The sequence below is a fragment of the Schistocerca gregaria genome, chromosome 3 (genome assembly GCF_023897955.1).
Source record: "Schistocerca gregaria isolate iqSchGreg1 chromosome 3, iqSchGreg1.2, whole genome shotgun sequence".
Lineage (NCBI taxonomy): Eukaryota > Metazoa > Arthropoda > Insecta > Orthoptera > Acrididae > Schistocerca > Schistocerca gregaria.
In genome coordinates this window covers 736,849,725-736,870,760 of record NC_064922.1, presented here as the reverse complement: position 1 = coordinate 736,870,760, position 21,036 = coordinate 736,849,725, and the positions used below count along the sequence as shown (strand labels likewise).

Genomic DNA, 21,036 nt, shown 5'->3' with positions numbered 1-21,036 from the left:
AATCACTTTGGTCCACCATGGCACTAACCAGCGGGGAAGAGGCCTGTAGAAAATGGAGGAGCAGTTCCAATGAAGCAAGTGGTCCTGTGGGAGACGTCTCCCACAACCTCATCAATGCAATTTGATACAGACCGAACAGAAATGACAGCAGAGGTATATAACTGCCAGATGGCTGTTTGAAGAGTCCAATGTGGTAATTGATACAGTGGGTGGTGGCTAGAAAATGACAGGATGACCGGACAGTGGTCACTGCCACAAAGATCGTTATGTAATAACCACTGAAGCAAAGACCCATGACTGGGAGAACAGATTGTAAGGTCAATAGCTGAAAAGGTGACCATGGGTAACACCGAAGTGAATAAAGTACTGTCATTGACGAGACACACACTGAGAGTGGAAAGAAGCTGGTCAATCAGAAGGCACCTACCAAAGATGTTCTCCCCACAAGGGATGGTGTGTAATGAAATCCCAAAATAGGAGAAAAAGGGGAGAGTTGTTGGTTTAAGGTGGTCATTTCAAGATAAGTACGCAGCCTGGAGACAAACAAACATTAGAAATGGTGATTTCTGGGGTAGTATGCATTCACACTGCTATTGTTACCAACACAGTATGGTGGGGAATTCAATCACTGACAGCACCTGTGCGAACCAATGAACAGACCTATTCAAATGTTTTCTCGGGACCATTTCGACAGAAAGTATGTTAACCTCAAGAAGTTAGGGGATGTCATCACTGAAATGCATTCCTTGGAGAGCAACGCAGACTGCAGAACATGAAGAAATTATTTGCTGTAGTTCCAGCAGGTGGCAGTAATAGCCACCGCAATTTCAATGGATTATCAAGTTGAGGATGTCCTTGTTAGGTGTGAAGATTCCAGGACAGGTCATGCCCCAGGATCACAGTCTGTCACTGGTGGGATGGAATATCAACAAACACTGATATTTAGTCCAATGCCTTGGGGCGGGGATCTGGCAACGCCTTCTCCTGAGATTTCTCCTTCTTCTTCTGCTTCACAAATTTTTGCACTTGGGAACCCTATGAGGGCTTATCCACTGTGGGTGTACCAACAGAAGAAGAGCGGGCAGTCCTGGAACCCACAGTCTGTAGTTCCTTCAGTGGCTGACGGATTTCTTGAGGGAAAGGTTGCCAAGAGGAAGCCCTGACACTGCTAAACATCAGAGAAGTACACTGGTTCTCTGGCCGGATGCATGTAGTGGTTCCCACAGATTACACCACAGGAACCATGAGAGGAGAATGGTCAAGCTTATTTATGTTGGGTACTGCTGATAACCTGGCCACATCAATGACAAAGGTGTGTATGACAGAGACAGGATACAATCAATCATATTTTTTCTGAGCTTAAGAAAATGGGACATGATCTGTGACCTTCAGTTCCTGGATTTTGCATTCCTTGAGTTAGGTAGCAAACATTGGGGATCAGGGAAACTGGGTTTTCCAGCAGCTGACACATACACATACAGGTGGTAGCACGCAAGGTGAATTTTTGTGAAGTAGCCAGCCACAGTCTCCACAAATTTGGTTGTGTGTACACTGAGAAGACATGCTCAAAGCACTGGCATTTAAAACACATCAGTGGTGGGAAATACAGCTTCATTTGAAGCAATAACACATGACTTTGATCTTATCTGGAAGCAAATTCTCCTCAAAAGCAAGGATGGATGCACTAGTGTCTATCTTGCTGTCCAGCTGCAACAACCTACAGAGTGAATCCCCCCATCTCCTGTCAGGCTACCTCAATGTACACAGTGAGTCCCCCATCTCTCCAAGTATTCATATAGTCCATTGTCTACTACGTAAGATCCAGCTGAAAACTAAATTCCTATACTATGCTGAGATTCTTTTGGGTTTATCACCAAGTCGTTTGCAAGGGAGTAAAAAACTGTGACTGGATAGGATTTGCCACCTTAATTAATATTGAACCACTTTTCAATTTGCTAAGAGTAGAGAGTTCAAACACATTTTCAATATTCTTCACAAGAAAGACTAGCTTAGAGAGAAAAGAACCTGCAATATATTCTGGTGCAAACCTAGAACTGAGGGGAATAACTGTCTCCAAGTCACTTGGTTTTGTTTTCCTCCCATGATTAACCAAGGAGGAAAAGTTCTTCATGTTGTAGCTATCAGCACTAAATTGTGGTTGTCTGCAAAGACACAGGAACATCATTGTCACTCACTGATAACTTTGGCTGCTTCATGATGCCAAATTTCTGTCATAATGGTGCCTGCTATGAACGAGGATTCTCACCATGGGCTGTACCAGCCAGAGCAAAGGTCACCTGGTGTGATGGACAGTGCCCAGAGTTCTCACGGATGGGAACCTACTCCTCAGAATGCACGGAGAGGTGACAGATCAGGCATCGACAGTATGATGCCTGCATGATGAGGGGACATCATACAGGACTGCCCACCATGATGGGTAGTGGATGATCTTCCCTAAACAAAATTCATATTTTTTTTTAAAAAGGTGGTCACAACCAGATGTAGGAACAGGGCATATATTAACAGAATTATGTGTAAACTAAAGGAACAAAGCTGCAGAAGGCAGAATCGACAACATAATGTGACAAGTTGTCAGTAAGAAATCCATCCTAGAGAATAAGTCAGAGAAAAGTTATAGTGAGAGAATAATACCACAGTGAAGGAAGAAGTACTGCAATGGCTTGAGTTGTGAGCATCCTGCAGATTATTTATTTTGTGTATGAGGTGAAATAGTTTTGTCATGAATGGCTCTCCCAAGAATCTCAGTAACTTTGAGGGGGTATCATTTACTCCATGTGCCTGTCTTTGACAAGGGACTTTCAGTCTTTCAGCGCTCTGTCAAAATATTCTCACAGTGTTGTTTTCCACAGATCATCTGCACCCACTTCCTCTTCTCTTTATATATAATTTCCCCTCTTTCAGTCTTCCCTTCTTTGCTTGGTACTGACTTGCCATTTGAGCTGTTAATATTAACACAGATGATTCTCATTTTCCAATTTGCTTTCTCAAATTTTTCTGTAAATGACATCTGTATTTCCCTTAGTCATGCATGCTTCCACATTTCTGTATTTATTCTTTAGCCACTCCTGATTTTGTCATTTCCCTCTCCTCTTTATCTCATTTTTAGACATCAGTAAACTATTCTGCCGAATTCATTTTCTACATTTTTATATTTTCTTCTTTGCTCCATTAAATTCAATACTAATGTATCATCCAAGGATTTCTACTGAGCTTTCTACTTTTGCTCATTTGATCCTTTGCTATCTTCCCTATCTCATTTCTCAAAGCTATCCATTCATCTTCTGCTGTACCTCTTACCCCTATTGCAGTCAGCAATTCCCTAATACCACCACTGAAATTCTCAACATCTGGTTCGTTAAATGTATACAGGTCTCATCTCCTTAATTTTCTACCTGTTGTTATTTTCTCTGTTTTAAGCTGCAGTTTATAAACAATAATTTATGGTCAGAGTTAACATCTGTTCTTGGTAATTTTTTGCAGTTTGAAATCTGGTGTCTATACTGTGATCTTACTATTACATGGTCTGTATGAAACTTCCTGGTGTATCTTGGTATCACTCACACATACAACACTCATTCTTAAACCAAGTGACTGCAAAGATTATGTTACACTCTATTAAAAATTCTACCACACAGCATCCCCTTTCTTTCCTTTTCTCAAAACAATGTTGGCCTGTTATTTGTTCTCCTCTTCCTTTTCATACAACCTAATTCCAGTTATTCATCACAATTAAATTTTTACCCTTTTAATAAATTCAACAAGTTGTTTTATTCTGTCATATATTTGTTCACCCTTTTCATCATCACATGTGGAGTAGCACTGTAAAGAAGGCACTGGCACCGTGCTTTTCACACTGGTAACGGAGACAGCAAGGTGCCACGTTTTAATATGAACCAGTGCCATGAAACTGCTATTAAAATAAATTTGTGAAATGTTTACAACAATAGAAAGATCTGTGACATGAACATTGACTTCCAATAAAATGGTGGCTGGAAAGAAAGTGTCAGTATCCCAACCTTTACTATTTAGTTCTCTGGCAGTTGTGTTCTGTAGCAATATTTGTTCTGGTCGAACATGTGCAGTTGAAAACTGGTCAAATTCTGATTAACAGATAGAACACACCGGCAGTGGAAAAAAATACCATTCTTGAATGCAAATGGAAAACTTATTAGAGCATTATTTTGAAGTATTTTGCATGCAAATATTAATATAAATTACAAGATATCTAATTGTAGGGCCTTTCTTTTTGTCAATACACGAACCATAAATGTTTTTATATGATTGCAATGAATAAGTAGGCTTTCTGTGGCTTTGTATCTACTTTGGTTTGAAATAGAATCATTATGGTTTTCAGTATGGCACTGGGTTACATTACCTGTGTGCAACCTACTTATGTTTGACATAAGTAGACTTACTTAATAAAATTTCTTTCAGTTGCCTTTCTTGATGTTTACTGATGTGGATCCGCTATTCAGTTCCTCCTAACCAAGGTCCATCAGCCTCCACCCCCCCTCTCCCCTTATGCATGGATGGGTGCTGTAAGAAAGCATTAATTGTCTTCCAAGCTGCTGGAATGATGTAAATAATTGAAGTTTAAATGTTCTGTATTCCACTTTTTATACATCATCATCTTTTACAACAACTAGGGGGGTTGACGTGTCATCTCAAAACATATGTAGCTTGTGTAAGATCAAGCCGAGAAGTATATCTTTATATAAGCCAATTCCACAGTCTCTCTGTAGTCTCATTGTAGCCATGACCATCTCTCTTTTTCTCCTTGTCTTACTAAGCACCCTCAAAGCTTGCCACCAAGGAACACATGACCCCACACAGCAGGTGGAGACATTCCACTCACCATCTCACATTGCAGAAGTGATGTGTTCAAACAGTTCATCCATCTGCATACATCGTAATAACAACTTCCACAGTGGAATGTCTGACACTTACTACTAAAGGTCATGAACATCTTTCATTGTCGTGGAAGCTTGGAAGTGGGACATGCCATCCTAAAAATGTAATATCTCACTTCACTTTGTGATAATGCACTCACAGTGCTGTTCACCAGCAATTCATTTTCTTACACATTAATTGTCCTCCTCCTGCATTAGCTCTATAGGTTATGTTTTAATAACCCTCTACTCACCCGACCAAAAATACTGGTTTTCATTGTCAACACACACATCAATAATTTCCACTATATCTAACATCAACTACCCATTTTCCTTTTTGTATTCCCTAGCCTTACTAGCTGATTAATGGATTCTGCTATCCAATTCCCAACTGTACAATGTCAAACTTGTCGTCCCCCCCCCCCCCCCCCCCCCCTGATGGCAACACCCACCCTTCTGCTTATTCGCCACCTGAAGATTCGAACGAGGGTCTATTTTTACCTCTGGAATATTTTAGCCAAGAGGATAGATCATCATTAAATCATACAGCTGTGCCACAGTAGCAACACTGCACGGCCATGATGGATAATGTTTTAAGGCCAGATCTGTCAGTAGTCCAGACTGCTACCCCTGCAACTAGAATAAACACTTAAACTACAACAGAGAAAATAATATTCAATTTTCAAGAATAAGGTGACTTACTCTCTTATCACTGTTGGCTGTAGAGGCTGCTCGCTCCAAAACAAAATCATGGGATGGATAATTTATGCCAGAACATGCTAATGTTGTTTTGTCATTTACAACATTTGGTGGCCAACCTTTCCACACCTGATGCCTCACTGGTATATCTGTGAGAGTATACACATCGGTCTTCACTTCAAGAATAGTTTTAGAGCCCAAGAACTTTAGCTTGTAAGTTTTATTATTTGTTTGATCATGAATGTTAAGAGTGTATGTCTGAATCAGTCTCTCAACAAATTTCGACCTGCAACAGAATCGTTTTATACCATTAACACACACTCGTCACAAATGATAAGGCAAATAATTAAGTCCACTTCCAAATTTAATAACTTAGCAAACCATTAGTAAAAGATAGTGGAGTTTACCACACAACCATTATTTTACCCTATAGTTAATCTGTTAAAAATAAATATTTTCATAAATGAACTTCACGACTAGTAGGCCTGCTCAAAAGCTAAAATTAACTGCTGCCATTCTGTCAATATGTTCTTGCTTGGGCACAGGAGCACAAGCATCAAAATTTAAGACTTTTGGAATTTGGCAGGTATCATAAAATTAAGACAGTATTTCCCTTAATACAGTAGTGGAAAACGTTTTAGACCAACCCTAAAGCAAATCTTAATGGCTTTTTCCATTTTGTTTCAGGTTTGCTTTAGTGATGAAGCCACATTTGAAATTTTGGTAAATAAATCTCCGTTTGTACAAAAATAAATCTTTTTATACAAAGGCACCATGGTGAAAAGTACCATCCCAACTGTATTGTGCAGACTATGAATCATCCCACCAAAGTCACGATATGGTCTGTCATCAGTGGCAAGGGCATTGGATGTCTGTACTCTGTTGAGGAAACAATGAGGCAAGATCAGTACAAGGAAGAGGCTACTACCTACTAAAGGAGAACCATTCATGTTTATACAGGAAAGAGCTAGATGCCACACAGCATTATCAACAAAAACTTTTTTCTAGCAATTTGCTACCATGGCCAGGAAATTAGTACAACATAAACCAAATGAAAATGTCTCGGAGCTGGTGACAAGGGAAGTGGCAAGGGAAACAAGCATCACAAAAATTCGTATCGCTGGGAAGATTATTCAAATCTGGTATCATCACCCACATATGCAAGACACTCTAGAAGCCTATATTCACAATATGTCAAGGTAAAACAAAATAATAGCTGCTAAATGTGGCATGATGAAGTATTAAGAAGTTAGGTCTAGTTCTATTTACTGGGCTTTTCTTTTAACAACAACAGTTAATATTAAAACTGCATGATTTGTCTATTATTAATAACCTGTAATGTTTAAAGAAGTTAAAGCATTTCATTTACACTGATCAAAATGATCTTTGCAGCTTTCTACACCCACTAAGTTTGTATTCTGTTAAAAAATGAAGCTGTACTTAATAATGTTGCCAGGTACTGTATATTTCTAAATTAGTTGTTGAAACTGTGAAAGTAGGCTTTTGGGGGATAGCTGACATCAGTCTTCACACATCAGCCAGTTAAAGTTATTTAGCGTTTCCATGACTCTCTCCAGTGAGTTTAACAAACTTGTGACCACTTGTCCTGGTGCTCTTTGCATATATTCAATACTGCCTGTTAGTCCTAATTGGTTTGTGTTCCATACAATTGAGCAATTCTCAAGGATGTAATGTATGAGTATTTTATAAGCTGTCTCCCTTCTAGAATGACTGCATTTTCCCCAATATCCCACCAATGAACTAAAGCCTATCACCTGCCTTACCTATGACTGAGTCCGAGTGATTGCTCCATTTCATACCCTTACAAAATATTGCATTCAGGCATACATACAAACTGATCACAAATATCACAATTGCATCAATAGCTACATCTACTCTTCAGTTTTTTGTGTCCCATGTAGATTTACCCATGAAAACCATATGTGTGTAGAAGATGCTGAGCAGTATTTACCATTTACTGCCTAAGCATTTCTCACTGTCCTTCATTCATGATGATGAACACAAACTTAATGATGAACAAAAACTCAATTTTGTAGATTTCAGCATAAATCTCCTTTGCTTCACAGATACCTAAATCATCAGTTGACTCCACCTTTCTCCATGAAAACAACTGTACATTCATAACTACATCACACAGCAAGTTATTTTAAACACTACAGTTGAACTCACTCAGAGACCATGAATGACATTACTCTATATTTCGTCAGTGGGATTCATTACTTTCTCAGGTGAAATATCCTTCTTTACTTTTCTTTTTATTAAAGCCTCAAATGTCCATCTTATCACTACCCAACATTTCTGTATGATGAACTGTCTTCAAGTTCAATTTGAAATTTTTGTTCCAAGGGTCCCAATGATCATTTCTGTGTTGATATTTATTTTCAATCTCATTACCTTGAGCATCACCTCATGAATTCAAATCTTTCAATTATCCATTTCACTATTCTAGTCCAAACTGAGTTTCTGTCAACAGTTGTGACTTCATTTCTTTTTTTTATTAATATATAAGTACAAATGTTGTAAGAGAGCTCTGGTAGAATTAATACTTTGGGATTAAAGGAGACCACTCATAGCCACGTGTGTGTGTGTGTGTGTGTGTGTGTGTGTGTGTGTGTGTGTGTGTGTGTGTGTGTGTGTGCGCGCGCGTGCGTGCGTGTGTGTGTGCGCGCGCGTGCGTGTGTTGGGGGGGGGGGGGGGTTACTCTAGCTCGGAAGAACGGGTACTCTGAAGGTAGCAAGTATTCTTCCTTTTTTTGTGCGTGCCAATCAATAGTTCAAATGCTTCTGCTTTTCAGTGAGTGGTTTCCTTCAATCCAACACATTTATTGTAGTATGGTAAGTATGTTTTCCCCACAAAATGGACACCTGATATCACCTATTCTGTTTCACAGTTTATGTTGCAAAAAATATGGAGTTACTATTGAAGCTCCAACTATCACAACAGAATTTTACATCAGAACTTCTGTGCTTTACCTTTGCATGAAACGAGAGTTCTGTCATTCTCAGATTTACGAAATCTACAACAGCTAACCACATTGCTTGTGTTCACCTTTAATTAGTATGAGCTGAATGCAGCTGATGGAAGTCTGGACAATTGTAAACTGAGCAAAGTTTGCTGGTTTCAAAGTGTGTGTTCAAACTTAAACAGAAGAGAGTAGTGCCTAAAGAAGCTGCCAAACTACAGCCTATTGCAGACGCAAAGCAACACCAAGCATGCAGAACAACAACATGAAAACTGAAGAGTTTCCCAAACACCACCGAAAAGAAAACAAACATGACATCACTACCTACATGCACCCATTAGGACAACTAATTCTACAATCACACAATGAAATGTCAGATACATTTATTCAGTCCAACTGAAACAGTTAGTACCAGGCGAATCACCGTGAAAAAAGAAAAGTAATACAAAATATATCGCTCGTTAAAATTAATGGAAACTTAAGTGCACAAAAGATCAAGATATTACACAGCATGTAACACTCTCACAAACATAATGAGTTACCAAACATCAGTTATGAAACCACTGGATTACAATGCACTTAAGGTGTCTGCAGCTCTTGTGTAGTGTGCTGAAGTTGGCATTTCACTGACACTGGTCATAGACAATTGTGTAGTGGTATATGGTAGCCAATGAGAAATGTTGAATCTAATGACTTTTTTTAGTGGAAGACGTGAACTGATTAAATTTGTCTTCAATTTCAAAGGAAGAATAACCAATGTGCTAATAGACAGACCTGTAACACAGTCCAATAGTTAGGTCTGGTTGGAAATTGTGAGTTTGGTTGATAGCGAAGTCAATTCACATCTCAACATGAAATTACAATCATAATAGACAGATGTGTAGCATAGTTCGAGACATGTTTTTCATTGCAATAACATACTTCATGCATTATTTATGATTCTGCCAAAAATTTCAACAATGAGGTAAAATTATAACTGGCTACCGACAACCAAGAGTTATCAACTCTGGCACACAAAGCAACAATGCCATTACAATATTATAGTAAAAATATATTTATTTAAAATTTAACAATTTTATTTGCTTTTTTTTGTAAAACATAATGATTTCTGTGTAACAATAAAGGTAATTCTTAATTTTGTAAACATACGGTATCTCTCATACTCTGTATCTCTTATTAGTAACTACCAGTAAATGAACCATGGATCTCGCTGTTGGTGGGGAGGCTTGTGTGCCTGAGCAATACAGATGGCCATAGCATAGGTGCAACCATAACGGAGGGGTATCTGTTGAGAGGTCAGACAAATGTGTGGTTCCTGAAGAGGGGCACCAGCCTTTTCAGTGCTTGCAGGGGCAACAGTCTGGATGATTGACTGATCTAGCCTTATAACACTAACCAAAACAACCATGCTGGGCTGGTACTGCGAATGGCTGAAAGCAAGGGGAAACTACAGCCGTAATTTTTCCCGAGGGCATACAACTTTACTGTATGGTTAAATGATGATGGTGTCGTGTAGGGTAAAATATTCCAGAGGTAAAATAGTCCCCAATTCGGATCTCCGGGCGGGGACTACTCAAGAGGACGTCGTTATCAGGAGAAAGAAAACTGGTGTTCACGGATTGGAGCATGGAATGTCAGATCCCTTAATCGGGCAGGTAGGTTAGAAAATTTAAAAACGGAAATCGACAGGTTAAAGTTAGATATAGTGGGAATTAGTGAAGTACAGTGGCAGGAGGAACAAGACTTTTGGTCAGGTGAATACAGGGTTATAAACACAAAATCAAATAGGGGTAATGCAGGAATAGGTATAATAATAATAATAATAATAATAATAATAATAATAATAATAATAATAATAATCATTATCACCATCATCATTTAAGACTGATTACGCCTTTCAGCGTTCAGTCTGGAGCATAGCCCCCTTATAAAATTCCTCCATGATCCGCTATTCAGTGCTAACATAGGTGCCTCTTCTGATGTTAAACCTATTACTTCAAAATCATTCTTAACCGAATCCAGGTACCTTTTCCTTTGTCTGCCCCGACTCATCCTACCCTCTACTGCTGTACCCATGAGTCTCTTGGGTAACCTTGTTTCTCCCATGCGTGTAACATGACCCCACCATCTAAGCCGGTTCGTCCTGACTGCTACATCTATAGAGTTCATTCCCAGTTTTTCTTTGATTTCCTCATTGTGGACACCCTCCTGCCATTGTTCCCATCTACTAGTACCTGCAATCATCCTAGCTACTTTCATATCCGTAACCTCAACCTTGTTGATAAGGTAACCTGAATCCACCCAGCTTTCACTCCCACACAATAAAGTTGGTCAAAAGATTGAACGGTGCACAGATAACTTAGTCTTGGTACTGACTTCCTTCTTGCAGAAGAGAGTAGATCGTAGCTGAGCGCTCACTGCATTAGCTTTGCTACACCTCGCTTCCAGTTCTTTCACTATGTTGCCATCCTGTGAGAATATGCATCCTAAGTACTTGAAACCGTCCACCTGTTCTAACTTTGTTCCTCCTGTTTGGCACTCAATCCGGTTATATTTCTTTCCCACTGACATTACTTTCGTTTTGGAGATGCTAATCTTCATACCATAGTCCTTACATTTCTGATCTAGCTCTGAAATATTACTTTGCAAACTTTCAATCGAATCTGTCTTCACAACTAAGTCATCTGCATATGCAAGACTGCTTATTTTGTGTTCACATGTCTTAATCTCATCCAGCCAGTCTATTGTTTTCAACATACGATCCATACATAATATTAACAACAGTGGCGACAGGTTGCAGCCTTGTCTTACCCCTGAAACTACTCTGAACCATGAACTCAATTTACCGTCAACTCTAACTGCTGCCTGACTATCCATGTAAAGACCTTTAATTGCTTGCAAAAGTTTGCCAGCTATTCCATAATCTCATAAAACAGACAATAACTTCCTCCTAGGAACCCGGTCATATGCCTTTTCTAGATCTATAAAGCATAGATACAATTCCCTGTTTCACTCATAACACTTCTCTATTATTTGCCATAAGCTAAAGATCTGGTCCTGACAACCTCTAAGAGGCCTAAACCCACACTGATTTTCATCGATTTGGTCCTCAACTAAAACTCACACTTTCCTTTCAACAATACCTGAGAAGATTTTACCCACAACGCTGATCAAAGAGATACCTCTGTAGTTGTTACAATCTTTTCTGTTTCCATGTTTAAAGACTGGTGTGATTACTGCTTTTGTCCAGTCTGATGGAACCTGTCCCGATTCCCAGGCCATTTCAGTTATCCTGTGTAGCCATTAAAGACCTGACATTCCACTGTATTTGATGAGTTCCGACTTAATTGCATCCACCCCAGCTGCTTTGTTGCACTGCAATCTATTGACCATATTCTCCACTTCCTCAAATGTGATCCTATTTCCATCCTCATTCTTATCCCATTGTACAGTGAAATCTAAAACATTACTGATAGTATTTTCACCTACACTGAGCAACTCTTCAAAATATTCCCTCCATCTGCCCAAGGCATCAACAGGATTCTCCAGCAGTTTTCCTGACCTGTCCAAAATACTTGTCATTTCCTTCTTACCTCCCTTTCGAAGACTGCTAATTACACTGCAGAATGGTTTTCCAGCAGCTTGACCCATAGTCTCCAACCTGTTTCCAAAGTCTTCCCAAGATTTCTTCTTGGATGCTGCAATTATCTGTTTGGCTTTGTTTCTTTCTTCAACATAACTTTCTCTGTCTACCTGAGTTCTAGTATGTAGCCATTTCTGATAAGCTTTCTTTTTCCTTTCACAGGCTGCCTTGACTGTGTCATTCCACCAAGCTGTTTTCTTTTTCCTACTTTTACACACTACTGTTCCAAGACATTCTTTAGCCACTTCTAGTACTGTGTCCTTGTACCTTGTCCATTCCTTTTCCAATGACTGTAATTGATTACATTCAACTAACTGGTACCTTTCTGAGATCGCTGTTATGTACTTGTGCCTAATTTCCTTATCCTGAAGTTTCTCCACTCTTATCCTCCTACATATGGACCTGACCACCTGCACTTTCGGCCTCACAATCCCAATTTCACTGCAGATTAAATAATGATCAGTGCCATCAAAGAATCCCCTGAATACATGTGTGTCCCTCACAGCCTTCCTGAATTCCTGGTCTGTTATTATATAGTCAATAACAGATCTGGTTCCCCTGCCTTCCCAAGTATACCGGTGAATGTTCTCATGTTTAAAAAAGGAGTTTGTGTTTACTAAGCCCATACTGGCACAGAAATCGAAGAGTTGTTTCCCGTTCCTGTTGGCCTCCATATCCTCTCCAAATTTACCCATAACTTTTTCAAACCCTTCTGTTCGATTTCCAATCCTGACGTTAAAATCACCCATGAGCAGAACACTGCCCTTGTCCTTCACTCTAACAACTACATCACTGAGTGCCTCATAAAAACTATCCATCTTATCTTGATCTGTCCCTTCACAATGTGAATATACTGACACAATCCTAATTTTCTTGCTAGACACTGTCAAACCTATCCACATCAGTCGTTCGTTTACATACCTTATTGTAACTACGCTGGGTTCCATTTCTTTCCGGATGTACAGCCCTACACCCCATTGTGCTATTCCTGCTTTGACTCCTGACAGATAGACCTTGTATTCTCCCACTTCTTCTTCTTTCTCACCCCTTACCCAAATGTCACTAACAGCTAAAACGTTCAGCCCCATCTTACTTGCAGCCTCTGCCAGCTCTACCTTCTTCCCAGAGTAGCCCCCATTGATATTAATAGCTCCCCATCTCATTACCATTTGTTTGCCAAGTCGTATCTTAGGGGTCCCTGGTTTGTCAGTTAGAGGTGGGACTCCGTCACCTCCAAAGGTCCGAGGCATTTTGCTCTGATTGTTGCCAGCATCTTATTTAAAGTACCAGGGAAGCAGGTTGCTAGCCTTACTTGCCCTGAGTCCCATTGGGTATTACCCCTAACAGTTGAGGGACTAACCGGTGGATTTGGTAGTCTTTTGCCATATGAGCACAAAGGTGACCACGACTCAGAATATGACCGAGATGTCCTGCCTTATTCCAAAGTAACTGGTATCCCAACTGTCGGGACCACTTACTTGGCCACTCATACGTTGCCTGTGGTTCATGAACTAGGACATGACTAAAGGAACCCACACCATGAACCATAGGTATAATAATGAATAAAAAATAGGAGTGCGGGTAAGCTACTACAAACTGCATAGTGAATGTATTATTATTGCCAAGATAGACACAAAGCCCATGCCTACTACAGTAGTACAAATTTATATGCCAACTAGCTCTGCAGATGATGTAGAAATTGATGAAATGTATGATGAGATAAAAGAAATTATTCAGGTAGTGAAGGGAGACGATAATTTAATAGTAATGTGTGACTGGAATTCGTCAGTAGGAAAAGGGAGAGAAGGAGACATAGTAGGTGAATGTGGATTGGGGGTAAGAAATGAAAGAGGAAGCTGTCTGGTAGCGTTCTGCATGGAGCATAACTTAATCATAGCTAACACTTGGTTCAAGAACCACAAAAGCAGGTTGTATACATGGAAGAGTCCTGGAGATACTAGAAGGTTTCAGATAGATTATATAGTGGTAAGACAGATTTAGGAACCTGGTTTTAAATTGTAGGACATTTCCAGGGGCAGATGTGGACTCTGACCACAATCTATTGGTTATGAACTGTAGATAAAAACTGAAGAAACTGCAAAAAGGTTGGAATTTAAGGAGATAGGACCTGGATAAACTGACTAAACCAGAGGTTGTACAGATCTTCAGGGAGAGCATAAAGGAACAATTGACAGGAATGGAGGAAAGAAATACACTAGAAGAAGAATGGGTAGCTCTGAGGGATGAAGTACTGAAGGCAGCAGAGGATCAAGTAGGTAAAAAGACGAGGGCTAGTAGAAATCCTTGTGTAACAGAAGAAATACTGAATTTAATTGATGAAAGGAGAAAATATAAACATGCAGTAAATGAAGCAGGCAAAACGGAAAACAAACGTCTAAAAAATGAGATCGACAGGAAGTACAAAATGACTAAGCAGAGGACAAATGTAAGGATGTAGAGGCTTATCTCACAAGGGATAAAATAGATACCGCCTACACGAAAACTAAAGAAACTTTTGGAGAAAAGAGAGCCACTTGTACGAATATCAAGATCTCGGATGGAAACCCAGTTCTAAGCAAAGAAGGGAAAGGAGAAAGGTGGAAGGAGTATATATAGGGTATATACAGGGGCGATGTTCTTGAGGACAATATTGTGGAAATGGAAGAGGATGTAGATAAAGATGAAATGGGAGATACGATACTGCATGAAGAGTTTGACAGAGCACTGAAACACCTAAGTTGAAATAAGGCCCCAGGAGTAGATAACTTTCCATTAGAACTACTGACGGCCTTGGTAGAGCCAGTCCTGACAAAACTCTACCATCTGGTGAGCAAGGTGTATGAGACAGGCGAAATTCCCTCAGACAAAGAAATCAGGCGTTGACAGATGTGAAAATTACCGAACTATCAGTTTAACAAGTCACAGCTGCAAAATACTAACATGAATTCTTTCAGACGAATGGAAAAACTGGTAGAAGCCGACATCAGGGAAGATCAGTTTGGATTTCGTAGAAATGTTGGAACACGTGAGGCAATACTGACCTTACGACTTATCTTAGAAGAAAGATTAAGGAAAGGCAAACCTACATTTCTAGCATTTGTAGTAGACTTTGAGAAAGCTTTTGACAATGTTGACTGGAATACTTTCTTTCAAAATCTGAAAGTGGCACGAGTAAAATAAAGGGAGTGAAAGGCTACTTACAATTTGTACAGAAACCAGATGGCAGTTATAAGAGTCGAGGGACATGAAAGGGAAGCAGTGGTTGGGAAGGGAGTGAGACAGGGTTGTAGCTATCCACGATGTTATTCAATCTGTATATTGAGCAAGCAGTAAAGGAAACAAAAGAAAAATTCAGAGTAAGAATTAAAATTCATGGAGAAGAAATAAAAACTTTGAGGTTCACCGATGACATTGTAATTCTGTCAGAGACAGCAAAGGACTTGTAAGAGCAGTTGAATGGATTGGTCAGTGTCTTGAAAGGAGGATATAAGATGAACATCAACAAAAGCAAAATGAGGATAATGGAATGTAGTCGAATTAAGTTGGGTGATGCTGATGGAATTAGATTAGGAAATGAAGACACTTAAAGTAATAGAGGAGTTTTGCTATTTGGGGAGCACAATAAAAGATTACGGTCGAAGTAGAGAGGATATCAAATGTAGATTGGCAATGGCAAGGAAAGCGTTTCTGAAGAAGAGAAATTTGTTAACATTGAGTATTGATTTAAGTGTCAGGAAGTCGTTTCTGAAAGTATTTGTATGGAGTGTAGCCATGTATGGAAGTGAAATGTGGACGATAAATAGTTTAGACAAGAGGAGAAGCTTTCAAAATGTGGTGCTACAGAAGAATGCTGAAGATCAGATGGGTAGATCACATAACTAATGAGGAGTTATTGAAGAGAATTTGGGAGAAGAGGATTTTGTGGCACAACTTGACAAGAAGAAGGGACCGGTTGGTAGGACATGTTCTGAGGCATCAAGGGATCACAAATTTAGCATTGCAGGGCAGCGTGGAGGGTAAAAATCGTAGAGGGAGACCAAGAGATGAATACACTAAGCAGATTCAGAAGGATGTAGGATGCAGTAAGTACTGGGAGGTGAAGAAGCTTGCACAGGATAGAGTAGCATGGAGAACTGCATAAAACCAGTCTCAGGACTTAAGACTACAACAACAACAACAACAACAACCAGTAAATCCTTGATTCTTTTTAAAAAAATCTGACATTCATACATAAAACAGCTTCATATGTCTGATTATTTTACAAACGAGTTAACATGTTAAATATTTTCAATTAAGTGTGTAAGTGAGAAAAATTTAGGAAGTGTGTGAAATTGTGCTTAAAACTTGTTGGAAGTTGCCGAGCACCCGCATTCTCTAACACTGGATGAACAAACTCGAGGTATTTGTGGGCCACCAGTTACCTGTCTGAAGACAAACATACAGTTTCTAACTGTAATACAGTAAACTTTCGACATAAAATTATACCTCTTAATCACTATATTATGACAGTATTTTTTTTAATTCAGTTAACAATTAAATGAAATAATGTAAGTCAAAATTTTGTTGCCCCTGGAAGCTGTCACACAGACAACCTGCAAGTGGTACTGGGTTTCGAGACACAAGCTTAGTATTGTAGATTTGTGTAACCCGCATGACATCTCGTCTCTGTTTTCAACATTCATTTACAACATGATAGTGGTCTAACAAGCAAAAAGCCAATTTGTGACCAAGTAGATGATATTTGAAGAATATCAAGAAGCGTCCCCTTTTTAATATTAAACAGTCCCTACTACAGAAGTTCCAATTACACTGAAGAGCATCCCGTTGCAAATATACAAAATGCAAGTCATAAAAATTGGTATACCACATATTCATTCATAGAAGCTTATACCTGAAGGTCAACTGATTCCACCAGAACATGGGTCAAAAAAATTAAGTGAATAAACAACTAGAAAAAGCTTACTTTAACTCAGTTCAAACTACTTATTTATCATGCCATCCCTAAAATTAAATGCCATAAAAAACAAATTGCAGACTATGCTTCAGAGTGGTTTCTTCAAGAACATTCCTCTCACTTCTGAGCTAAAATATCCCTTTGGGTTCGGATGAAAAGAACTGGTAACGCAGAAATGACATGCTTTGCCCTGCCCACAATGGGACTTCTGCAGATCATTAATGTAACTACTATTTTTTCCATGTCTCTCTATTCTGGGGATACAGTCTTAAGAATAGTCATAGAAGGATCCTTGTAGATACTTGAGTAGATGAATGTATTTACCACTCAGCCAAGCCCCAATGGCAGTAATATCATCAGAATTGCACACAAATCTATACAAAATAATAGAAATTAATACGGTACGAGAATTCTTAAGACAAGCAAAAACAATGTATCACTTTCGACAGACTTTACCAACTTCCGTCTTACCTATGCCACTGACAGATATAGGAGAAAATTGCTGAACTTGCAAAGACTGTATTGGAATGAATCATAACTGACTGCCTGTGGGGCCTTCATATTCACATCTTATCAAATAAATCGCCGAAAAAAGCCCTGAAACCTTTCCTATATTGAGTGCCCATCCCTTGTAGATGCATTACAGAGGTTACATAATGAATCTCTCTGGAGTTTCAGGGAACAACAATGATGTAATTGTAAGTTTTGACATGTCATTGCACTGAAGTAAATTGTACAATGGGAAAACCTGAATGGAACAGGCTTGAAATATCTTAAATATGGAGCTACAGAACAATGTTTATGAGTCTGAACACAAATTACAAAGCAAGTGCTTATCAGAAATTGAATGGGTGTTGTAAAGCATAGCTTGTCATAAAGTAAGCAAACCATTCATTATTTATGCATATCCACACCCATCTCTCTCATCTCTGGAAAGGGTGGCAACAAACTGTGCTACAGAAAACTCAGATATGGAGATACATAAAGCACGCTGAAGCCCTCAAGAAATGCGCAACAAAACATCTCAATGTTTTTCTCGATAAGTTTAAAAGTTTAGCTATAAACAATAGCTACAATTGTATGCGACCAATAAAACTATATTTAATGCAATGAAAACTAGCCAAATACTGCAGTTTATTGAGCTCAAAATGAAGCACTGAGCAATGTTAAACAGCCATAGAATAAGTCCCATGATTGAATTATTACAAGATTAAACATAAAACAAGCAAAGTTCTAATGGCTAACTACAATCCAAGAGACCACCACTTACTCTTCTGCAGCAGTACACCCGTCTTCAAGGTCTGGAACAATAACATAAAGTGTGTTTTCTTTTGGTAGATTCAGGCTAGATAATGTTACTGAATCAGACTTTGGATTATTCTTCCATCCTTGAAGAGTCTGCTGACAAACTGGCACTCCCAAACGTGCAAATATAGTGCTTTTTAGTTCACCTGTAACAAAACAGTATCATGAGACACAAACAGAAACAAACTGAAGTTCTACAACATCAAGCTTAAAATTTTATAAATCACCAGTAGATGACACTACCAGTGTGTGACATTACTACTGTTTTAAAAATTTTCCATTTGCTGCTGTTAAAACAATGACAGCTCAGAAATTGACTAAGTAATTTGTTTACACTGAGCATTTAAAGAAAGGCTGTCACAAAAAAAACTGAAATTTCATGCGAAGCTTGCTTTAAGACACTTTTACAATTTCCATAAAGATCTTACTCATCAACAAGTCCTCAAATGTCTCCATTCACCTTTTGGTAATCAACCACCTTCAGAAAGGACTGTTTACGACTTGTTTGTAGAATTTCATCATGCTCATGCTTATGTCAGGTATCAATGTTGTGGAGACCAGCTGAAATAGGTTATTGTCACATGCTTAATACATTTAAGTTATATAGTAATTGACACTTTATTTATAAATGTCCATCTTTATCACATATTTTCTATAGCTCACATTACCAATTTCGGCTTACTGCAATCATCAGATCTGTTCCAAATACAACTGAAAAAAACAGTAATGTGACAGAAAACCTGGGTATGCATGAAAAATAACATAGCTAGCAGTCACATATACATGTTATACATCCCATGAAAATGGTCACATGCAAATATCATTGTCAAATCATCTGTACACATGGGTACATATAATATGCTGGCATCATTAACAAACATAACAAGGCCAGTATGATGCACTAGCACTGCCGAACACAAGTGTTCATTATCATAAATTTAGTAATTTAAAATAGAAAATGCAAGGTCATTAATTAAAATGATTTAACACAGCAAGTTTGGTTTCTAACAATGAAACATAAAAATAAAATCCATACTTAAAATTTGAATGAAGGGCAGTTATCAGAAACCTACTGCCAGACCAATATAAAAAGTACAAAATTGTCTGACAGTTAAAATAAAAGGTGTGAAAAGTATTACACAACAGAAAAGCTTTCAGGATGGCAAGTTGACTAAAACACAGCCATACATGAAGATGGTCAATGAAACAAAAATTATTTAATAAATGTCAAGATTGTATATTCAGAGTAAAATCCTACTAGCACTGCCCACAGCCCTCTCTGTAAGCTGTTCTGTTTCCCTGTGGAGTTGCTTGCCGAAGAAAGACCCAGACTCCACAGGAAAATAAACCATCTCACAGAGAGACCATGAGCAGTGCAAGCTAGATTCTACTCCAAATATAATATCGACTATTAGCACTTTTTAAACAATTATTGTTTCATAGATCATCTTCACATAAGGTTGTGTTTTATTCACCTTGTCATCCTGACAGGTTTTCTGTTGAAAAGTTCTACTGTGTAATACTTTTCACACCTTTTATTATAACTTTCAAACAATCCTGTGTTGTTCACTATGTCATGCCAATAAGTTTCTATTAATAGTCTCACTTTTTACATGTTCTATTCACATTTTTACTACACATTTTATTTCTACATTTTGTATTTCATTGTTTGACACACAGTTTTTAACATGAAATCATTTTAATTAATTACCATGCACATTCTATTTTAAACTACAAAATTTATGATACTGATTTACTCAAGTACCACACCACTAGTAACCTCTACTGACTTAACTGTGTTTGAGAAGTATAACATGCTCCCAGACCATTATCAGCACTTTATGTTCGCATGTGTAACATTATTCGATGATGGTATTTGAATCTGAATACTTTTAAAAGGCACATTTGGCTGGAGTATATGGCTGCTAATTACATTACCTTTTTATGTATTTCTAGGTTTACTGTCACATTACTGATTTTTTCCGTTATTTTCTATTTCATATAGGTTTGATGATAGCAGTATGCCGAAACCGATAATGTGAGATGAACATTTATAAACAAAGGCTGTTTGTCAGCATGAGACGGAAGCATCATCAGACATATCGAACACTGCAGCACACTTTATTTTATATGACCATTTAGCTGACAAGAAAACGTACCTAATAGGTTCTGAACAATTTGACAAACTCAAAAACATGTGGGTCTTTTTGTGTAAGGATATGCTCAAAAAAAAATTCAGACAAGGAAATGCAAAATCTCTATACAACACTGTAACAGGAGATGATAATTCGACATATTCGTAAGAGTAAAAAAATTAACTGAAGACCAACGAAAGCGGCTCGTCTGTGAAGCACTTCCAAGGAAATGATTGCTTGTTTTGTTGCTTACACTGTCCCACTGCTTTAGAGGATCACAGAACAGTTAATGGTGAATGGCACAAAATTTGTTTGCGACAATTCATCAATGAGATCGTGTCAAGAAACGAAGATACTGTATCATTCATCACCGTGACAATGCTCACACAGCACCCAATTTATGGTCT

At 38.5% G+C, this 21,036-nt stretch overlaps 1 protein-coding gene across 2 annotated transcripts in view; it reads right to left on the bottom strand.

The window, feature by feature from the left end:
• Nucleotides 1–21,036, bottom strand: part of LOC126353787 (FAS-associated factor 1) — a 134,952-nt gene that overhangs the window by 99,775 nt on the left and 14,141 nt on the right. For both annotated transcript variants that reach the window (XM_050002877.1, XM_050002876.1), the window contains exons 4-5: nt 18,460–18,640; nt 5,613–5,895 (exon numbers count right to left, since the gene is read on the bottom strand). In XM_050002877.1, coding sequence (XP_049858834.1) covers nt 5,613–5,895; nt 18,460–18,640 — 464 coding nt within the window. The remainder of the gene's footprint in view (nt 1–5,612; nt 5,896–18,459; nt 18,641–21,036) is intronic.